At 38.8% G+C, this 17,168-nt stretch overlaps 1 protein-coding gene across 5 annotated transcripts in view; it reads left to right on the top strand.

Annotated features, from left to right (window-relative positions):
• The window catches only part of SHTN1 (shootin 1), a 153,407-nt gene that overhangs the window by 59,125 nt on the left and 77,114 nt on the right, over positions 1 to 17,168 (top strand). For all 5 annotated transcript variants that reach the window (XM_010332583.3, XM_074382951.1, XM_074382952.1 and 2 more), the window contains 2 exons: positions 6,749 to 6,895; positions 16,635 to 16,788. In XM_010332583.3, coding sequence (XP_010330885.3) covers positions 6,749 to 6,895; positions 16,635 to 16,788 — 301 coding nt within the window. The remainder of the gene's footprint in view (positions 1 to 6,748; positions 6,896 to 16,634; positions 16,789 to 17,168) is intronic.

The following is a 17,168-nucleotide window of genomic DNA, read 5'->3' as shown; positions in this document are numbered from 1 at the left end:
AGTATCTTGTAAAAAAAAATCTTTCTTTCTTTCTTTCTTTCTTTTTTTTTTTTTTTTTTTTTTGAGAAGGGGTCTCCTTCTGTCACCAGGCTGGAGTACAGTGGCGCGATCTTGGCTCTCTATAACCTCCGACTCCCTGGTTCAAGCATTTCTCCTGCCTCAGCCTCCCAAGTAGCTGGGATTACAGACATATGTCACCACGCCTAGCTAATTTTTGTATTTTTAGTAGAGACAGGATTTCACTGTGTTGGCCAGAATGGTCTCAATCTCTTGACCTTGTAATCCACCTGCCTCAGCCTCCCAAAGTGCTGGTATTACAAGCATGAGCCACCACTCCTGGCAGTAAAAACCTTTTTTAATTTTCATTTTTTAAGGGACCTTGCAGATGACATATCAGACAAATTCTTGAGGTTGAATAAGAACTTAACCAGTTTGAATCAAGGGTATGCTGGTTTTGGGAAGCAGATCGAGAATAATATCAAGTTCAATGTCAAAATCTGGGCTCAAATTTTGAACATGTCATTTACTAGTTGTATGACCTCTGAGCAATTCTTTAGCCTCTGGGGACTTCACTTTTACCATCTGTAAAATGGACAATAATATAGACCTGACCAAGCAGATTTTAATGGGAAAATTTTAAAAAAGTGTTGTGTAAATTATTAAATGCTATGTAAGGAAAAGGAATTGCATTTGGAGATACCCATGACTTTTGATGGAAAGTCCAGCTTGGGTACAAGATGTCTGTAAATTTTAAATAGCCTTAAAACCTGGGATGTATCTCCATAGACCATCTCAGTTAACAGGATCATGGTATCAGTATTTCTCTTCGGCCATTGTGCAGTGCTGTCATTATGCCAGGTGATTCTTCCACTGGCTGTGGAGCACTGCCATGTAGTACATTCATTATCTCAGCCTTTCACCAGCTACTGATCTTCCTCTCATGTTAGAGATCAGCTTGTTCTGGCTTACCTGTTGACATGCAGTCATCGGGTCTTCCATGGCCTTGGGGCTGGTTTCCAGGGGGATGAGGAGTTCACCAGTCAGCTAAAATCAAAAGCTGGTCTGTAATGAGATCTGCATCCTGTAGCAGTAGTTTGAATTTGTGTGCATACTTTGGTTTGAGGGCAACTAGCTCAGGAAATGTACAACAGTCCTAGGTAGAGGTATCCAAGGCATAGAAGAAAGACAAAGCATGGCATTATGGGAATGGCATTTGAAAATTCAATGATGGTTTTGTGGGAATCTTTCTGTGCTTGAGGTTAGCTGTGATAGCAATGAACTCTACCAAAGGTTTAGGCCAAGTAGATCTGATTTGAAATATTATGATTCATTTTATTCAGAGAGTTTAATCAAAGGTGAGTAAATATTGTTCTCATTACTTGGAAGAAAGAAAAAAGAATTGAAGTGTGTCAGAGCCCTCTGGAAAACGTTGCAGCAATATAAATAATGCAACAAAATAAACAGTGGAGGGGGAGGGGAAGCAGAGATAATGTGAAGATGCCTTTATTGCAAAATTGGAAAGGTTGACTGATTTTGACCTGAATAGCAGGGTCTCATTTCAAGACATTTTCAGTTTTCCATCTGTTGTTTGCACAATGATGTTGGAATACAAAGCAGCTCAAAGAAAAACTTGAAGGCCATGTAGTAGCAGAGAAGACAGATGGAAGAAGCAAGGTTGCAGTAAGAGGACAAAAATGAATGATTGACTCTGCCATTCACCTGGTCTTAAGCCTTAGTGGTTGGTGGAAACAATGATGCTGACATGTTAACCTAGAATGAGGAGGTAGAAGTTTGAGGAGAGAAAGAAAGCAAGAGCAATGGTACTTACGTTATTGGTAGCATATATATTTGCAATGGTACTCAACAATTTACAATGTCTAGATTCAATCTACACAATAGTGAGAAGAAAACTTTTTTAAAAAGCACTAGATTGGAACTAGTATATTTTCCTTTTTACGTAGTTTACGCATACTCAGATTTTCAACAGATAAGTACTGCACAAAGGCACGTGACTTAGTTTAACAACAGAATCTCATTCTTATTTATTTATTTATTTTTTGAGATGGAGTGTTCCTCTGTTGCCCAGGCTAGAGTGCAGTGGCATGATCTTGGCTCACTGCAACCTCTGCCTCCCAGGTTGAAGCAGTTCTCTGCCTCAGCCTCCTGATTAGCTGGGATTATAGGTGCCCACCACCACGCCCAGCTAAGTTTTGTATTTTTAGTAGAGACAGGGTTTCACCATCTTGGCCACGCTGGTCTTGAACTCCTGAACTTGTGATCCACCCACCTTGGCCTCCCAAAGTACTGGGATTTCAGGTGCGAGCCACCGCACCTGGCCCAGAGTCCCATTCTTTTGCATTTTACTTACCACTTAGGGCATTCAGCAAACATCTTATTGTGCCAGACACTGCTGACATTGGGTATCCAATGGTGAAGAAAGCAACTATGACCTCTGCCTTCTTGCAGCTTATGGTCTAGAACCTTAGAAGTCAATTTTTAAGGGTATTTACTTTATATTTTTAATTAAAAAGGAATATGTATGCCACGTGCAAAGATACAAATATTTTCTAAATGTATAAAGTAAAAATGGAAAGCTCCCCTACTCTTAACTCCCACTAGTTCATTTAAAAAACAAAACCAAAAACATCCCCCTCAACAAGAAGAAAACTATCAGTTATCTCATAACTATATTAAAATTTTAAATTTCTTCAACATATTTAAATTTTTTGGCCAGGAGTAGTGGCTCACACCTGTAATCCCAGCACTTTGGGATGCCGAGGTGGTTGGATCACTTGAGTCCAGGAGTTTAAAACCAACCTAGTGAAACCCCATCTCTACTAAAACTACAAAAATTAACCAGGCATGGTGGCAGGTGCCTGTAATCCCAGCTACTCAGGAGAAGAATCTTTTGAACCCAGGAGATGGACGTTGCAGTAAGCCAAGAGCCAAGATCATGCCACTGCACTCTAGCTTGGGCGACAGAGCAAGGCTCTGTCTAAAATATATATATATTTAGTGATAGACTTTCTTGTGCTTTTGAATATATATTATTATTAGTCACTGTAGTTTTTCTTTTCTAAGTTATGGATGCTTTATTCAACATGTATTCCCAATATACCTTAAGACTACTATAAAATCTCTTCCCCTCCACCCCAAACAACTTAGATGATATTTGAGTGTTAATTTGGAAAGAAGGAATTATATATTAACAACATAAGATTTTCTTCTCATTCTTTTTTTTCAAAAAAAATTTATGAAATTTCTCTGAAATTCTGATAGTATGGTGTTATTTGCTAAGAGACCAATTTCATAACTCTTAACTGATGAGTTATTACCATAGCTGAAACCCAAATTTATCAGTGTTTGGTAAATTAATTATCTTGAAATATTTCTTTTAGAAAAGGAGTTATGTAGAATTTTCATGTTAATCTCTTTAAGTTTAGAAAAACTAATATAATAAGTATTTTTCAAGTTACCATGATTATTTAAAGGAAGACCCTTTCTATGTATGCTTTCCTCTTGTAATATTACTGTTCATGGATTGTTACAGGCATTTTGCGAAAGAAATTCATGTTATTAACATCCCTAAGATTTGATGTTATATATCTTTACTCATTTCTCCAAGATAACAAAGTTGAGGTAATTTACAATCATGTGAAGTTAAACAGGTTTTTCTGAGTGCTACATGGAAAAGGAGCACCAGCTTTTTTTCCCCAGAGATAGCAAAGCACATAGCAGCAGTTCAGTGAGAGTCATAAAGCCCTCTTTGGGCTGATGGCTAGCCTGTGCTTTGCTTTATTTTACCTCTGAGTTCATTGCCCCGTTCTTGTTCCTCTGCTGTCTGCTTCCTCTCTGCCTGCTCTTGGCCTCTAAGTGTACTTGGTGAGAGGCCTCATCTGCTGGAAACAGGAAGCCCATGTCAGCTGCTGTTTGCTGGCTGATCACGCAGACTCCCTCAAGTACTTTCTAAATGCTGGCAAGGGATGCCAGCTAGCTAAGTTTAGAGAGGGAAAAGCATATTAGAAAGAAATTACTGGCCAGGCACATTGGCTCATATTTGTAATCTCAGTATTTTGGGAGGCCAAGGCTGGTGGATCACCTGAGGTCAGGAGTTGGAGACCAGCCTGACCAACATGGAGCAACCCTGTCTCTACTTAAAATACAAAATTAGCCAGGTATGGTAGCAAGCATCTGTAATCCCAGCTACTCAGGAGGCTGAGGCAGGAGAATCGCATGAACCTGGGAGGTGGAGGTTGAGGTGAGCCCAGATGGCGCACTCCAACCAGGGCAACCAGAGTGAAACTCTGTCAAGAAAAAAAGAAAGAAAGGAAGAAAGAAATAAAAGAAGGAAAGGAACGAAGAAATAAATTATTGGGCCTTGTGCAGTAGCTTACACCTGTAATCCCAGCTCTTTGGGAGGCTGAGGCAGGAGGATCACCTGAAGTCAGGAGTTTGAGACCAGCCTGGCCAACATGGTGAAACCCCATCTCTATGAAAAATACAAAAATTAGCTGGGCATGGTGGTAGGCACCTGTAGTCCCAGCTACTTGGGAGGCTGTGGCACGAGAATCACTTGAACTGGGAGGCGGAGATTGCAGTGAGCCGAGATTATGACACTGTACTCCAGCCTGGGCAACAGAATGAGACTCTGTCTAAAAAAAAAAAAAAAAAAAAAAAATTTAACTGTAATCATAATGGTCATCCAAAATAATTCATTTCAATTAAACCAGTGGTCTGAAGCTTAAGATACTGTGATGAAATATTGATTACTCTTTCTTGGTATACTGAATCTGCATTTTACCCTTCTCCAGCCAAGCACACATGCACATACTCTCCCTCATTGCAGTCTCTATACCTCTCACTGTCACAAAGAAGTTAGGAGTCAAATGGAAGAAGAATGTGGGTTTCATGTATATATAACTGTTTATTTACCTGTTGGACTTTGTAGGTGTATTAGTTCTGCAGAACCCTGTTGTAGTTTTTTGTTGTAGGCTTTTCATAAATCCCTGCACAGGCAAAGAAGGAAGGCTTCTGACCTTTTTTTTCCTTTCCTAGGAAGACATACTGGGGAGAAAATGTTAGTGTTTTAGCGTAATGCATTCATGACATGACTTTGATTTGGAAATCAATACTGATCAGGATCTTAAAGATTGTATAAATCATTAAAGCTTTGGTTTGCCACACAGAGGTTGATGGAAAATATTTTTGTCCTGAATTTTATTTGCTAACTTTTTCTGTTACATGATGGATGAAGTTGTTGACAAACTAATACGTGGGCTGTAACAAATCATTTTACAGTTCAGAGCTTTCAGTTCAGTTACTGTGTAAATTTTAAAATGCTGAAATTTTTAAATTTTAAAAATCTGAAAAAAATCTGAAGCTCTACTGTGTAAATTTTAAAACGCTGTTAAAAATCTGAAAAAAAATTGAAGCTCTACTGTGTAAATTTTAAAATGCTGTTAAAAATTTGAAAAAAAAAAATCTGAAGCTGTACTACAAAATTGGTAGGCCAGATTTCAGAGTTTACAAAAACATTTTGTACTTGAAATCACTCACTGGCCAAATCGGGTAGAGTGTTAAGGAAAAGAAATAATGGGTGAATAGAAATTAATGTTTTCAATCATGTAAAGTTGTGAGGATTTGATGAATAACACATAAATTGCTTAATAAAGTGCTCAGTAAATATTAGTATACTGTCTCCCTTCTCCCCTTTACCCTTCTACTGTTAACTACTTTCATCACTGAGGAGAAACTTATTAGTTTAAAACAAAACATTAGATCTAGTAAATAGTAGAGGAACTTAGCCAGATGGTTAAGAGCTTGGGCATGTAAACCAGATATGGGTTTAAATCCTGGTCTTGTCATTTGTGTGTGTTCTTGGGAAAGTTGTTTAACTTCTTTGAGCCTCAATTACGTTATCAGTAAAATTATATGATAGTAGTGTCTAATTGATAATGTTGTTTTAAGGATTATATGATACAATGAATGTAAATGGTTTCCACCATATCTATCACAGTGTTTAGTGTTATAGTAGAATACTTTAATAGGATTGATGTAAGGATTTAAATAATGCATATAAAATATTTAGTGGTATACACAAGGTAAGTTTTTGAGAAATATTAGCTACTACTATTAGTATTAATATATTTTAAAGGAAAATAAAATATTAAAATTAAAGAATAAGTCTAGCTTATTGTATAAATATCTTGTTGGGGCAGGAGTATGGGTACTAAAGATTATATAAAAGTTAGGAATGAAATCATAGCAATCATGACTTCTAAAACTGTTAATATAATTCAGAATTTGCCTTTAATTTGTTTTTTGTTGTTGTTGTTTGTTTGTTTGTTTTCTGAGACGGAGTCTCGCTCTGTCACCCAGGGTGGAGTGCAGTGGCATGATCTTGGCCCACTGCAACCTTTGCCTCCTGGGTTCAAGCGGTTCTCCTGCCTCAGCCTCCTGAATAGCTGGGATTACAGGTACATGCCACCACGCCTGGCTAATTTTTGTATTTTCAGTAAAGACAGAGTTTCACTATTTTGGTTAGGTTGGTCTCGAACTCCTGACCTCATGATCTGCCTGCCTCAGCCTCCCAAAGTGCTGGGATTAGAGGTGTGAGTCACCATGCCCCCCCCGTCTTTAATATTTTAATAAAAACTCTGTGTACTTTTTTTTTTTTTTGCTGAAGTTACAGTTGAGGAGGTATGTTAGATTGACTGATATATATCATTCTTGTAATGAACTTTTGCAGATGTTCATTGAGCAAAACAAGCTAAAGAGACAAAGCCACCTTCTGCTGCAGAGCTCCGTCCCTGATGAGCAGCTTTTGAAAGCTTTAGATGAAAATGCAAAACTCACCCAGCTCCTTGAAGAAGAGAGAATTCAGCATCAACAAAAGGTAACCCATTTTCTTCTGGATTCTTAGATACACACATGTACATGCATACATACTCATATATTTAAGATGAAGGGTGCCAGTGGAGTCAGTCATTTATTGTTTCATATTTTACCTTAGTTACTAAGTTCTTCCAACCACCTTTTAGAAAAAAGTATCTAGAGAACTTAATTTAGCAAAATTGAAATTTGTAACACACTGCTGTAGACTTTATAATTATCTTTAAACTGTCCAAAGGGTCAGAAGAACCAAGGGAAAATGATACAACTCAAAAAGAGCTTGGATAATACAAAGTCTGGAAATATGCTTTTTGAGAACCTTGTATTTTTTGGAGACTGCACACACTAAAAGGATCTATTCATCTCAGAGCACTTGTTGGACGGCATAGGTTTTATTCAGAGAGAGGAAAATGAAAGTCCATATTAGTAGTATTTGTTTGCTTAGAGAAAATTCTGATTTTGTAAACTTGCACAAATGTGTATGTTTAAAGACTTCCTAAGTGGTTGTTTCAATTTGATGAGTGGAGCTATTCCAGCTGACACAGCCTACCTCTGTGTGCCAGAAAGAAAGGATAATCATTGTGGTAGGTTAGAGGAGAATGTGGGAGAGGAGAAGTGAAAAAGTGGAACAAAGACTTTCAAATTAAAGAAACCACTTAAGAAAAATTACATCAGTGTTTATACTACTTATAATGTATCTCCTTTGGGAAGGAAAGAGTGTTATTTGCTACTTGTTATCACCTGTCACAGTCTCTGTGGCAACAGTATTGACATTTAATCCCTGGAAGTCCTGGAGTTTTTACAAAGTTGGTGTTGAGGTCGAGTTGATTTTTTTCCTCAATAAGAAATGTTGATATACGGTAGCTGGCAAAATGGCTGAATAGGAACAGCTCCAGTCTGCAGCTCCCAGAGACCAATGCAGAAGGGTGGTGATCTCTGCATTTCCAACTGAGGTACCTGGCTGATATCATTGGGATGGGTTAGTCAGTGGGTGCAGCCCACAGAGGGTGAGCCGAAGCAGGGTGGGGCGTCGCCTCACCCAGGAAGCACAAGGGATTGGGGAACTCCCTCCACTAGCCAAGGGAAGCTGTGAGGGACTGTGCTGTGAGGAATGGAGCACTCTGGCCCACATACTATGCTTTTCTCACGGTCTTCACAACCTGCAGACCAGGAGATTCCCTCAGGCGCCTACACCACCAGGGCTCTGGGTTTCAAACACAAAACTGGGCACCCATTTGGGCAGACACCAAGATAGCTGCAGGAGTTTCTTCATACCCCAGTGGCTCCTGGAATACCAGCAAGATAGAACCATTAACTCCCCTGTAAAGGGGACAGGAGTCAGGGAGCCAAGTGGTCCAGCTCTGCAGGTACCACCCACATAAAGTCCAGCAAGCTAAGATCTACTGGCTTGAAATTCTGGCTGCCAGCACAGCATTCTGGGATGCTTGAGCTTGGTGGGGTGAAGGGTGTCTGCCATTACTCAGGCTTGAGTAGGTGGTTTTCCCCTCATAGTGTAAACAAAGCCACCCAGAAGTTCAAACTGGGTGGGGCACACTGCAGCGATGCAAAACTGCTTATAGCAAGATTCACCAAGGTTGAAATGAAGGAAAAAATGTTAAGGGCAGCCAGAGAGAAAGGTCAGGTTATCCACAAAGGGAAGCCCATCAGACTAACAGTGAATCTCTCTGAAGAAACCCTATGAGCCAGAAGAGAGTGGAGGCCAGTATTCAACATTCTTAAAGAAAAGACTTTTCAACCCAGAATTGCATATCCAGCCAAACTAAGCTTCATGAGCGAAGGAGAAATAAAATCCTTTATAGACAAGCAAATATGAAGAGATTTTGTCACCACCAGGCCTGCCTTACAAGAACTTCTGAAGGAAGCACTAAATATGGAAAGAAAAAAACTGTACAAGCTACTGCAGAACCATACCAAATGATAAAGACCATCGACAGATGGGCAAAATAACCAGCTAGCATCATAATGACAGGATGAAATTCACACATAATAGTATTAACCTTAAATGTAAATGGGCTAAATGCCCCAATCAAAAGGTACAGACTGGCAAATTATATAGAGTCAAGACCCATCAGTGTGCTGCATTCAGGAGACCTATCTCACGTGCAAAGACACACATGGGCTCAAAGTAAAGGAATGGAGGAGTATTCGGCAAGCAAATGGAAAGCAAAAAAAAAAGCAGGGGTTGCAATGCTGTTCTCTGATAAAACAGACTTTAAACCAACAAAAATAAAATAAAAAAGGGCATTACATAATGGTAAATGGATCAAAGCAACAAGAAGAGCTAACTGTCCTAAATACATGTGGACTCAATACAGGAGCACCCAGGTTCATAAAACAAGTTCTTATAGACCTACGAAGAGACTTAGATTCCCACACAATACTAGTGGGAGATGTTAACATCCAACTGTCAATATTAGACAGATCAATGAGACAGAAAATTAATAAGGATATTCCGGACTTGAACTCAGCTCTGGACCAAGTGGACCTAATAGACATCTACAGAATTCTCCACCCCTAATCAACAGAATATATATTCAGCACCACCTCGCACTCCTTCTAAAATTGACCACATAATTAGCAGTAAAACACTCCTCAGCAAAGGCAGAAGAATGGGGATCTTAGCAGTCTCTCAGACCACACTTCCATCAAATTAGAACTAAGGATTAAAAAACTCACTCAACACTGCACAACTACGTGGAAACTGAACAACCTGTTTCTTAAAGTCTATTGGGTAAATTACAAAATTTAGGCAGAAATAAATAGGTTATTTGAAGCCAATGAGAACAAAGACACAATGCACAAGAATCTCTGGGACACAGTAAAAGCAGTGTTTAGGGAGAAATTTATAGCACTAACTGCCCACAGAAGAAAGTAGGAAACAACTAAAATCAACAACCAAACCTCACAATTAAAAGAACTAGAGAAGCAATAGCAAACAAATTCAAAAGCTAGCAGAGGACAACAGATAACTAAAATCAGAGCAGAACTGAAGGTGACAGAGACATGAAAAATCCTTAAAAAAATTCAGTGAATTCAGGACCTGATTTTTTGAAAAGATTAACAAAATAAGTAGACTACTAGCCTGACTAATAAAGAAGAAAAGAGATAATAATCCAATATGTGCAATAAAATATGTAAAGGGAAGAGCACCACTGATCCCACAGAAATACAAACTACCGTCAGAGAATACTAAGAACACCTCTATTCAAATAAACTAGAAAATCTAGAAGAAATGGCTAAATTGACTGAACACATACACCCTCCCAAGACCAAACCAGGAAGAAGCTGAATCCCTGAATACACCAATAACAAGTTCTGAAATTGAGGCAGTAATTAATATCAATCAAGAAAATACCAGGACCACACAGATTCACAGCCAAATTCTACCAGAGGTACAAAGAGGTACCATTCTTTCTGAAACTATTCCAAACAACAGAAAAAGAAAGAGACTCCTCCCTAACTCATTTTATGAGGCCAGCATCATCCTGATGCTAAAACCTGGCAGAGACACAACAAAATAAGAAAATTTCAGGCTAATATCCCTTATGAACATTGATGTGAAAATCCTCAATAAAATACTGGGGAACCAAATCCAGCAGCACATCAAAAAGCTTATCCACCATGATCAAGTTGGCTTCATCCCTGGGATGCAAGGCTGGATCATCCTACAGAAATTGATGCATGTAATCCATTACATAAACAGAAACAATGACAAAAAGCACATGATAATCTCAATAGATGCAGAAAAGGCCTTCGATAAAATTCAACACCCCTTCATGGTAAAAACTCAATAAACTAGGTATTGATGGAACATGTCTGAAAATAATAAGAGCTATTTATGACAAACCCATAGCCAGTATCATACTGAATGGGCAAAAGTTGGAAGCATTCCCTTTGAAAACCAGCACAAGACAAGGATGTCCTCTCTCACCATGCCTTTTCAACATAGTGTTGGAAGTTCTGGCTAGGGCAATCAGGCAAGAGAAATAAATAAAGGGTATTCAAATAGGAAGAGAGGAAGTCAAATTGTCCCCATTTCCAGATGACATGATTGTGTATTTGGAAAACCCCATTGTTCCAGCCCAAAATCTCCTTAAGCTGATAAGCAACTTCAGCAAAGTCTCAGGATACAAAATCAGTGCGTAAAAATTACAAGCATTCCTATACACCATTAATAGACAAACAGCCAAATCATGAGCAAACTCCCATTCACAATTGCTACAAAAAGAATAAAATACCTAGGAATACAACTCACAAGGGATGTGAAGGACCTCCTTAAGGAGAACTACAAACCACTGCTCAAGATAATAGGAGAGGATACACACAAATGGAAAAACATTCCATGCTCATGAATAGGAAGAATCAATATTGTGAAAATGGCCATACTGCCCAAAGTAATTTGTAGCTGCAATGCTGTCCTCATCAAGTTACCATTGACTTTACAGAATTAGAAAATAAAAAAAAAAACTACTTTAAATTTCATATGGAATCAAAAAAGAGCCCGTATAGCCAAGACAACTCTAAGCAAAAAGAAAAAAGCTGGAGGTATCATGCTATCTGACTTCAAACTATACTACAAGGCTACAGTAACCAAAACAGTATGGTATTGATACCGAAACAGAGATATAGACCAGTGGAATAGACCAGAGGCCTCAGAAATAATGCCACACATCTACAACCATCTGATTTTTGACAAACCAGACAAAAACAAGCACTGGGGAAAGGATTCCCTGTTTAATAAATGGTGTTGGGAAGGCTGGCTAGCCATATGCAGAAAACTGAAACTGGACCCCTTCCTTACACTTTATACAAAAATTAACTCCAGATGGATTAAAGACTTAAATGTAAGATGTAAAACCATAAAAATCCTAGAAGAAAACCTAGGCAATACCATTCAGGACATAACCATGGGCAAAGATTTCATGACTAAAACACTAAAATCAATGGCAACAAAAGCCAAAATTGACAAATGGGATTTAATCAAACTAAAGAGCTTCTGCAGAGCAAAAGAAACTATTATCAGAGTGAACAGGCAACTTACAGAATGGGAGAAAAGTTTTGCAATCTGTCCCTCTAACAAAGAGCTAATATTAAGACTCTACAAGGAACTTAAACAAGTATACAAGGAAAAACCCCCCTCAAAAAGCAGGTGAAGGATATGAACAGACACTTCTTAAAAGAAGACATTTATATGGCCAAGAAACATATGAAAAAAAGCTCATCATCACTTGATATTAGAGAAATGCAAATCAAAACCATGATGAGATACCATCTGATGCCAGTTAAAATGTTGATCATTGGCCGGGTGCGGTGGCTCAAGCCTGTAATCCCAGCACTTTGGGAGGCTGAGGCAGGTGGATCACGAGGTCAAGAGATCGAGACCATCCTGGTCAACATGGTGAAACCCCGTCTCTAATAAAAATACAAAACCTTAGCTGGGCATGGTGGCCTGTGCCTGTAATCCCAGCTACTCAGGAGGCTGAGGCAGAAGAATTGCCTGTTCCAGGAGGAGGAGGTTGCGGTGAGCCGAGATCACGCCATTGCACTTCAGCCTGGGTAACAAGAGCGAAAATCCATCTCCAAAAAAAAAGAATGGTGATCATTAAAAAGTCAGAAAACAACAGATGCTGGAGAGCATATGGAGAAATAGGAATGCTTTTACACTGTTGGTGGGAGTGTAAATTAGTTCCACCATTGTGGAAGACAGTGTGGCAATTCCTCAAGGATCTAGAACCAGAAATACCATTTGACCCAGCAAACCCATTACTGGGTATATACTCAAAGGATTATAAATTATTCTACTATAAAGACACATGGACAAATACATTTATTGCAACACTGTTCACAATAGCAAAGATTTGGAACCAACCCAAATGCCCATCAATGATAGACTAGATAAAGAAAATGTGGCACATACACATCATGGAATACTATGCAGCCATAAAAAGGATATGTTCATGTCCTTTGCAGGGACATGGATGAAGCTGGAAACCATCATTCTCAGCAAATTAACCCAGGAACAGAAAACCAAGTATCATACATTGTTACTCATAAGTGGGAGTTGAACAATGAGAACACAAGGACACAGGGAGGAGGACATCACATGCTGGAGCCTGCCAGGGGTGTGGGCTAAGGGGAAGGATAGCATTAAGAGAAATACCTAATGTAGATGACGGGCTGATGAGTGCAGCAAACCACCATGGCACGTGTATACCTACGTAGCAAACCTGTATGTTCTGCCTATGTATCCCAGAAGTCAAGAGTATAAGTTAAAAAGAAAAAGAAAAAAGAAATGTTGATATATATGTAGCATACCTCTAGATGGACAGTTGGTAACAGTCCCCTGGGAAAGACAACTGGAGAACAGGATGGGAGGGAAAGAATTTCATTCTTTCTGTTGTCCTCGTGTAGGAATTACCTTTTCAAGAAAAGAGAGACAAAAAGAATGGGCTTTTGTTTCAGTTTATGCTAGAATTTAACTTTTGGTTCTGAAAAGTCTGAAAAGTCCAGCTACTTACAGTTAAGTCATTTAGTCAATAATACATGCCTGGAACCTACTGAATTGAACTGAGGTATAGGACTAAATTGTTACACATATACCTTGTTGGGTACTGTACTGAAGATCAGATAAAACTTACTAATGAAATTATAACAATTAAACTACTTCTAAAACTGTTACACTCTTTATACATACAGTTACTCTGGATAGACTTTCATGTACAGATGATCCTTGACTTATGATGGGGTTATGTCCTGATAAACCCATGTTCGTTGAAAATACTGTAAATGGAAAGTAATACACCTAACCTACTGAACATCATAGTTTAGCCTAGCTTACCTTAAATGTGCTCAGAATACTTACATTAGGCTACAATTGTGCAGAGTCATCTGGAAACATAGTATACTCCCCACCCTTTTTGGCACTAGGGACCAGATTGGTAGAAGAGCATTTTTCCATGGACTGGGGAGGGAAGAATAGTGGGGATGGTTTTGGGGTGAAATTGTTTCACCTCAGATCATTAGGCATTAGATTCTCATAAGGAGCATGCAACCTAGATCCCTCGCATGTGCATTTCACCATAGGATTCATGCTTCTGCGAGAGTCTGTTGCTGCCACTGATCTGACAGGAGGTGGAGCTTAGGCGATAATGTTTACTCATGCCTGCTGCTCACCTTCTGCTGGGCAGCCTGGTTCCTAATAGGCCATGGACCAAGGCCTTGGGGCTGGGGACCCCTGCTCTAAAGTGTCAGTTGTTTACCCGCATGATCATGTGACTGACTGGGAGCTGTGGCTGGCTGCTGCTGCCCAGGATTGTAAGAGAGTATCTTATTACATACTGCCAGCCTGGGAAAAGATCAAAATTCAGAATTTGAAGTATGGTTTCTATTGAATGCCTGTGCTTTCACACCATTGTAAAGTCGAACTGTATCTCAAACTATCCTAAATTGGGGACCATCTGTATGTGGCTTCAGATGTTTCTTAACTCTGTAAGTTCCCTTGTAGATGCAGCAGTCTTTTAAGCACAGCATATGGTTTTTGCAATTATAAAAATAACATATGTTCCTTATAACAAATTTTTAAAATATAGCAAAAATTAAAGAAGATTAACCAAGTGTTCCATATTTTGGTGCATAGCTGAACTTTCTGTAAACATATAATTTTGTGCATATGTATTGTTCGTTTAAATGGAGTCATACCATGCAAACTATTTTATGACCTGATTTTTTTCCATTGGTAATATATCTTCTCATGTCAGTATGTAGTAAGCTATGTGATTTTTTTGGGGGAGGTGGGAACAGAGTCTTGTTTTTGTTTCCCAGGCTGGAGTGCAATGGCATGATCTCGGCTCACCACAAACTTCTACCTCCCTGGTTCAAGCGATTTTCCTGCCTCAGCCTCCTGAGTAGCTGGGATTACAGGTGACCACCACCACACCCAGCTAATTTTTTGTATTTTTAGTAGAGACGGGGTTTCACTATGTTGGTCAGGCTACTCTCAAACTCCTGACCTCAGGCAGTCCACCCGTCTCAGCCTCCCAAAGTGCTGGGATTACAGGCATGAGCCACCATGCCTGGACAAGCCCTGTGATTTTAAACAATTGCATAGTATTTCATTTAATAAACATGGCATAATTTATTAAATAAAAAAAATATTGGTGGACATTTGCGTTATTTGTAACTTTTTGCTGTTGTAAAGAACACTTCAGGCCAGTGTGGTGGCTCATGCCTGTAATCTCAGCACTTTGAGAGGCCAAGACAGGTGGATCATATGAGGCCAGGAGTTTGAAATCAGCCTGGCCAACATGCTGAAGCCCCGTCTCTACAAAATATTTAAAAATTAGCTGGGTGTGGTGACATGTGTCTGTAGCCCCAACTACTCAGGAGGCTGAAGCACAAGAATTTCTTAAACCCAGGAGGCAGAGGTTGTAGTGAGCCAAGATTGCGCCACTGCACTCCAGTCTAAGCGAAAGAGTGAGACTATGTCTCAAAAAACCCACAAAAGCATTTCAGTGAATATATTTCCACCCTTGTTGGAGTATTTTAAAAATAATTCCTAAAAGTGGCATTACTGAATCAAGGGCCTTTCCTTTTTTTTGAAGACTTTTGATACTTATTACTAAATTTATGTCCCCCAGGGGTCTTTTAAAATATTACCTGAATTTTTCTTTAGAAAATGGGTACAAAAGTGACTCGTATTTAAAAATTAAAGTGTCTGTGAGGCTAACAAGCATACAAAAATGCTTAACATCAATAATCATTAGAGAAATGTAAATCAGAACCACAATGAGATACCATCTCACATCAGTCAGAATGGCTGTTATTAAAAAGTCAAAAAATAGCAGATGTTGGGAAGGTTTCGGAGAAAGGGGACACATACACGCTGCTGGTAGGAATGTAAGTTAGTTCAGCCATTGTGGAAAGCAGTGTGGTGATTTCTCAAAGAACTTAAAGCAGAAATACCATTCAACCCAGCAATCCCATTATTGGATATTTGCCCAAAGGAATATAAATTATTCTACCATAAAGACGCGTGCATGCATATATTTATCGTAGCACTATACGCAATAGCAAAGTCATGGAGTCAACCTCAGTGCCCATCAGTGGTAGACTGGATAAAGAAATTTGGTACATATTACACCATGGAATACGATGTAGCCATAAAAAGGAATGCGATAATGTCCTTTGTAGCAATGTGAGTGGAACTGGAGGCCATAATCCTAAGTAAACTAACGTAGGAATAGAAAACCAAATACTACATGTTCTCACTTCTAGATAGGAGCGAAGCATTGATTACACGTGGACACAAAGAAGAGAACAGCAGACACTGAGGCTTACTTGAGGGTCAAGGGTGGGAGGAGAGAGGATCGAAAAACTACCTCTCAGGTATTACCGTTTTTACCTCAGTGACAAAATAATCTGTACGCCAAACCCTGTGACACACGATTTACCTGTATAACAAACCTGCACATGTACCCTAGAAACTAAAACAAAACAAAACAAAATGTCTGGGACATAACTCCCTAGTAAATTTATTTTAAATCAAAGAGCTTACTATGATTTTGTGTTAATTGTATCTAGAATTTGCATGATTTCTAAGATGGATTGGACTCTCTTTGCGATGAAGTACAGTCAAGGGGAAGTATTTATTTTTTCCCTTTCTTTAGTGAATGAACAGTATCACTCATAAAAGTCTTTTTTTTTTTTTTTTTAATAACTTGTAGGTCAAAGAATTAGAAGAGCAACTAGAAAATGAAACACTCCGCAAAGAAATACACAACCTCAAACAGCAGCTGGAGCTTCTAGAAGAAGATAAAAAGGAATTAGAATCGAAATATCAGAATTCCGAAGAGAAAGCCAGAAATTTAAAGCATTCTGGTAAAAGCATTGAGTAGGCTACTATGTCTTATTACTAATCTTTGAATTACTCATGCCTAGTACAAAACCTGGCACATAGTTTAGAATATCTTCTGGAATGCTGTGGAAAAATAGCAAGATTTGTTTTTAAATTCTTTCATTTCTAACCATGCCATTTGGTAGAATAACTGCTGTATTAAATAATTCACAAATATTTAGACTTTTTTGGACTTAGAGCCCTCGTGAGCATCATATACAGAATTAAGACACAGAGATAGCATTAGCGTAGGAAGACCAAACTTTTCAGCATTTTTCAGAGCTTCAGAGATGAATGTTCATTATGTGCTTTATTTTGTTCACTTAGAGTGCATTTTAAAAAAGAATTATACTTTAAAGAATAC

The sequence above is a fragment of the Saimiri boliviensis genome, chromosome 12 (assembly GCF_048565385.1).
Source record: "Saimiri boliviensis isolate mSaiBol1 chromosome 12, mSaiBol1.pri, whole genome shotgun sequence".
In the NCBI taxonomy this organism is placed as follows: Eukaryota; Metazoa; Chordata; class Mammalia; order Primates; family Cebidae; genus Saimiri; species Saimiri boliviensis.
The sequence above is the reverse complement of the archived record's forward strand: the minus strand, read 5'-3'. Positions and strand labels throughout refer to the sequence as shown.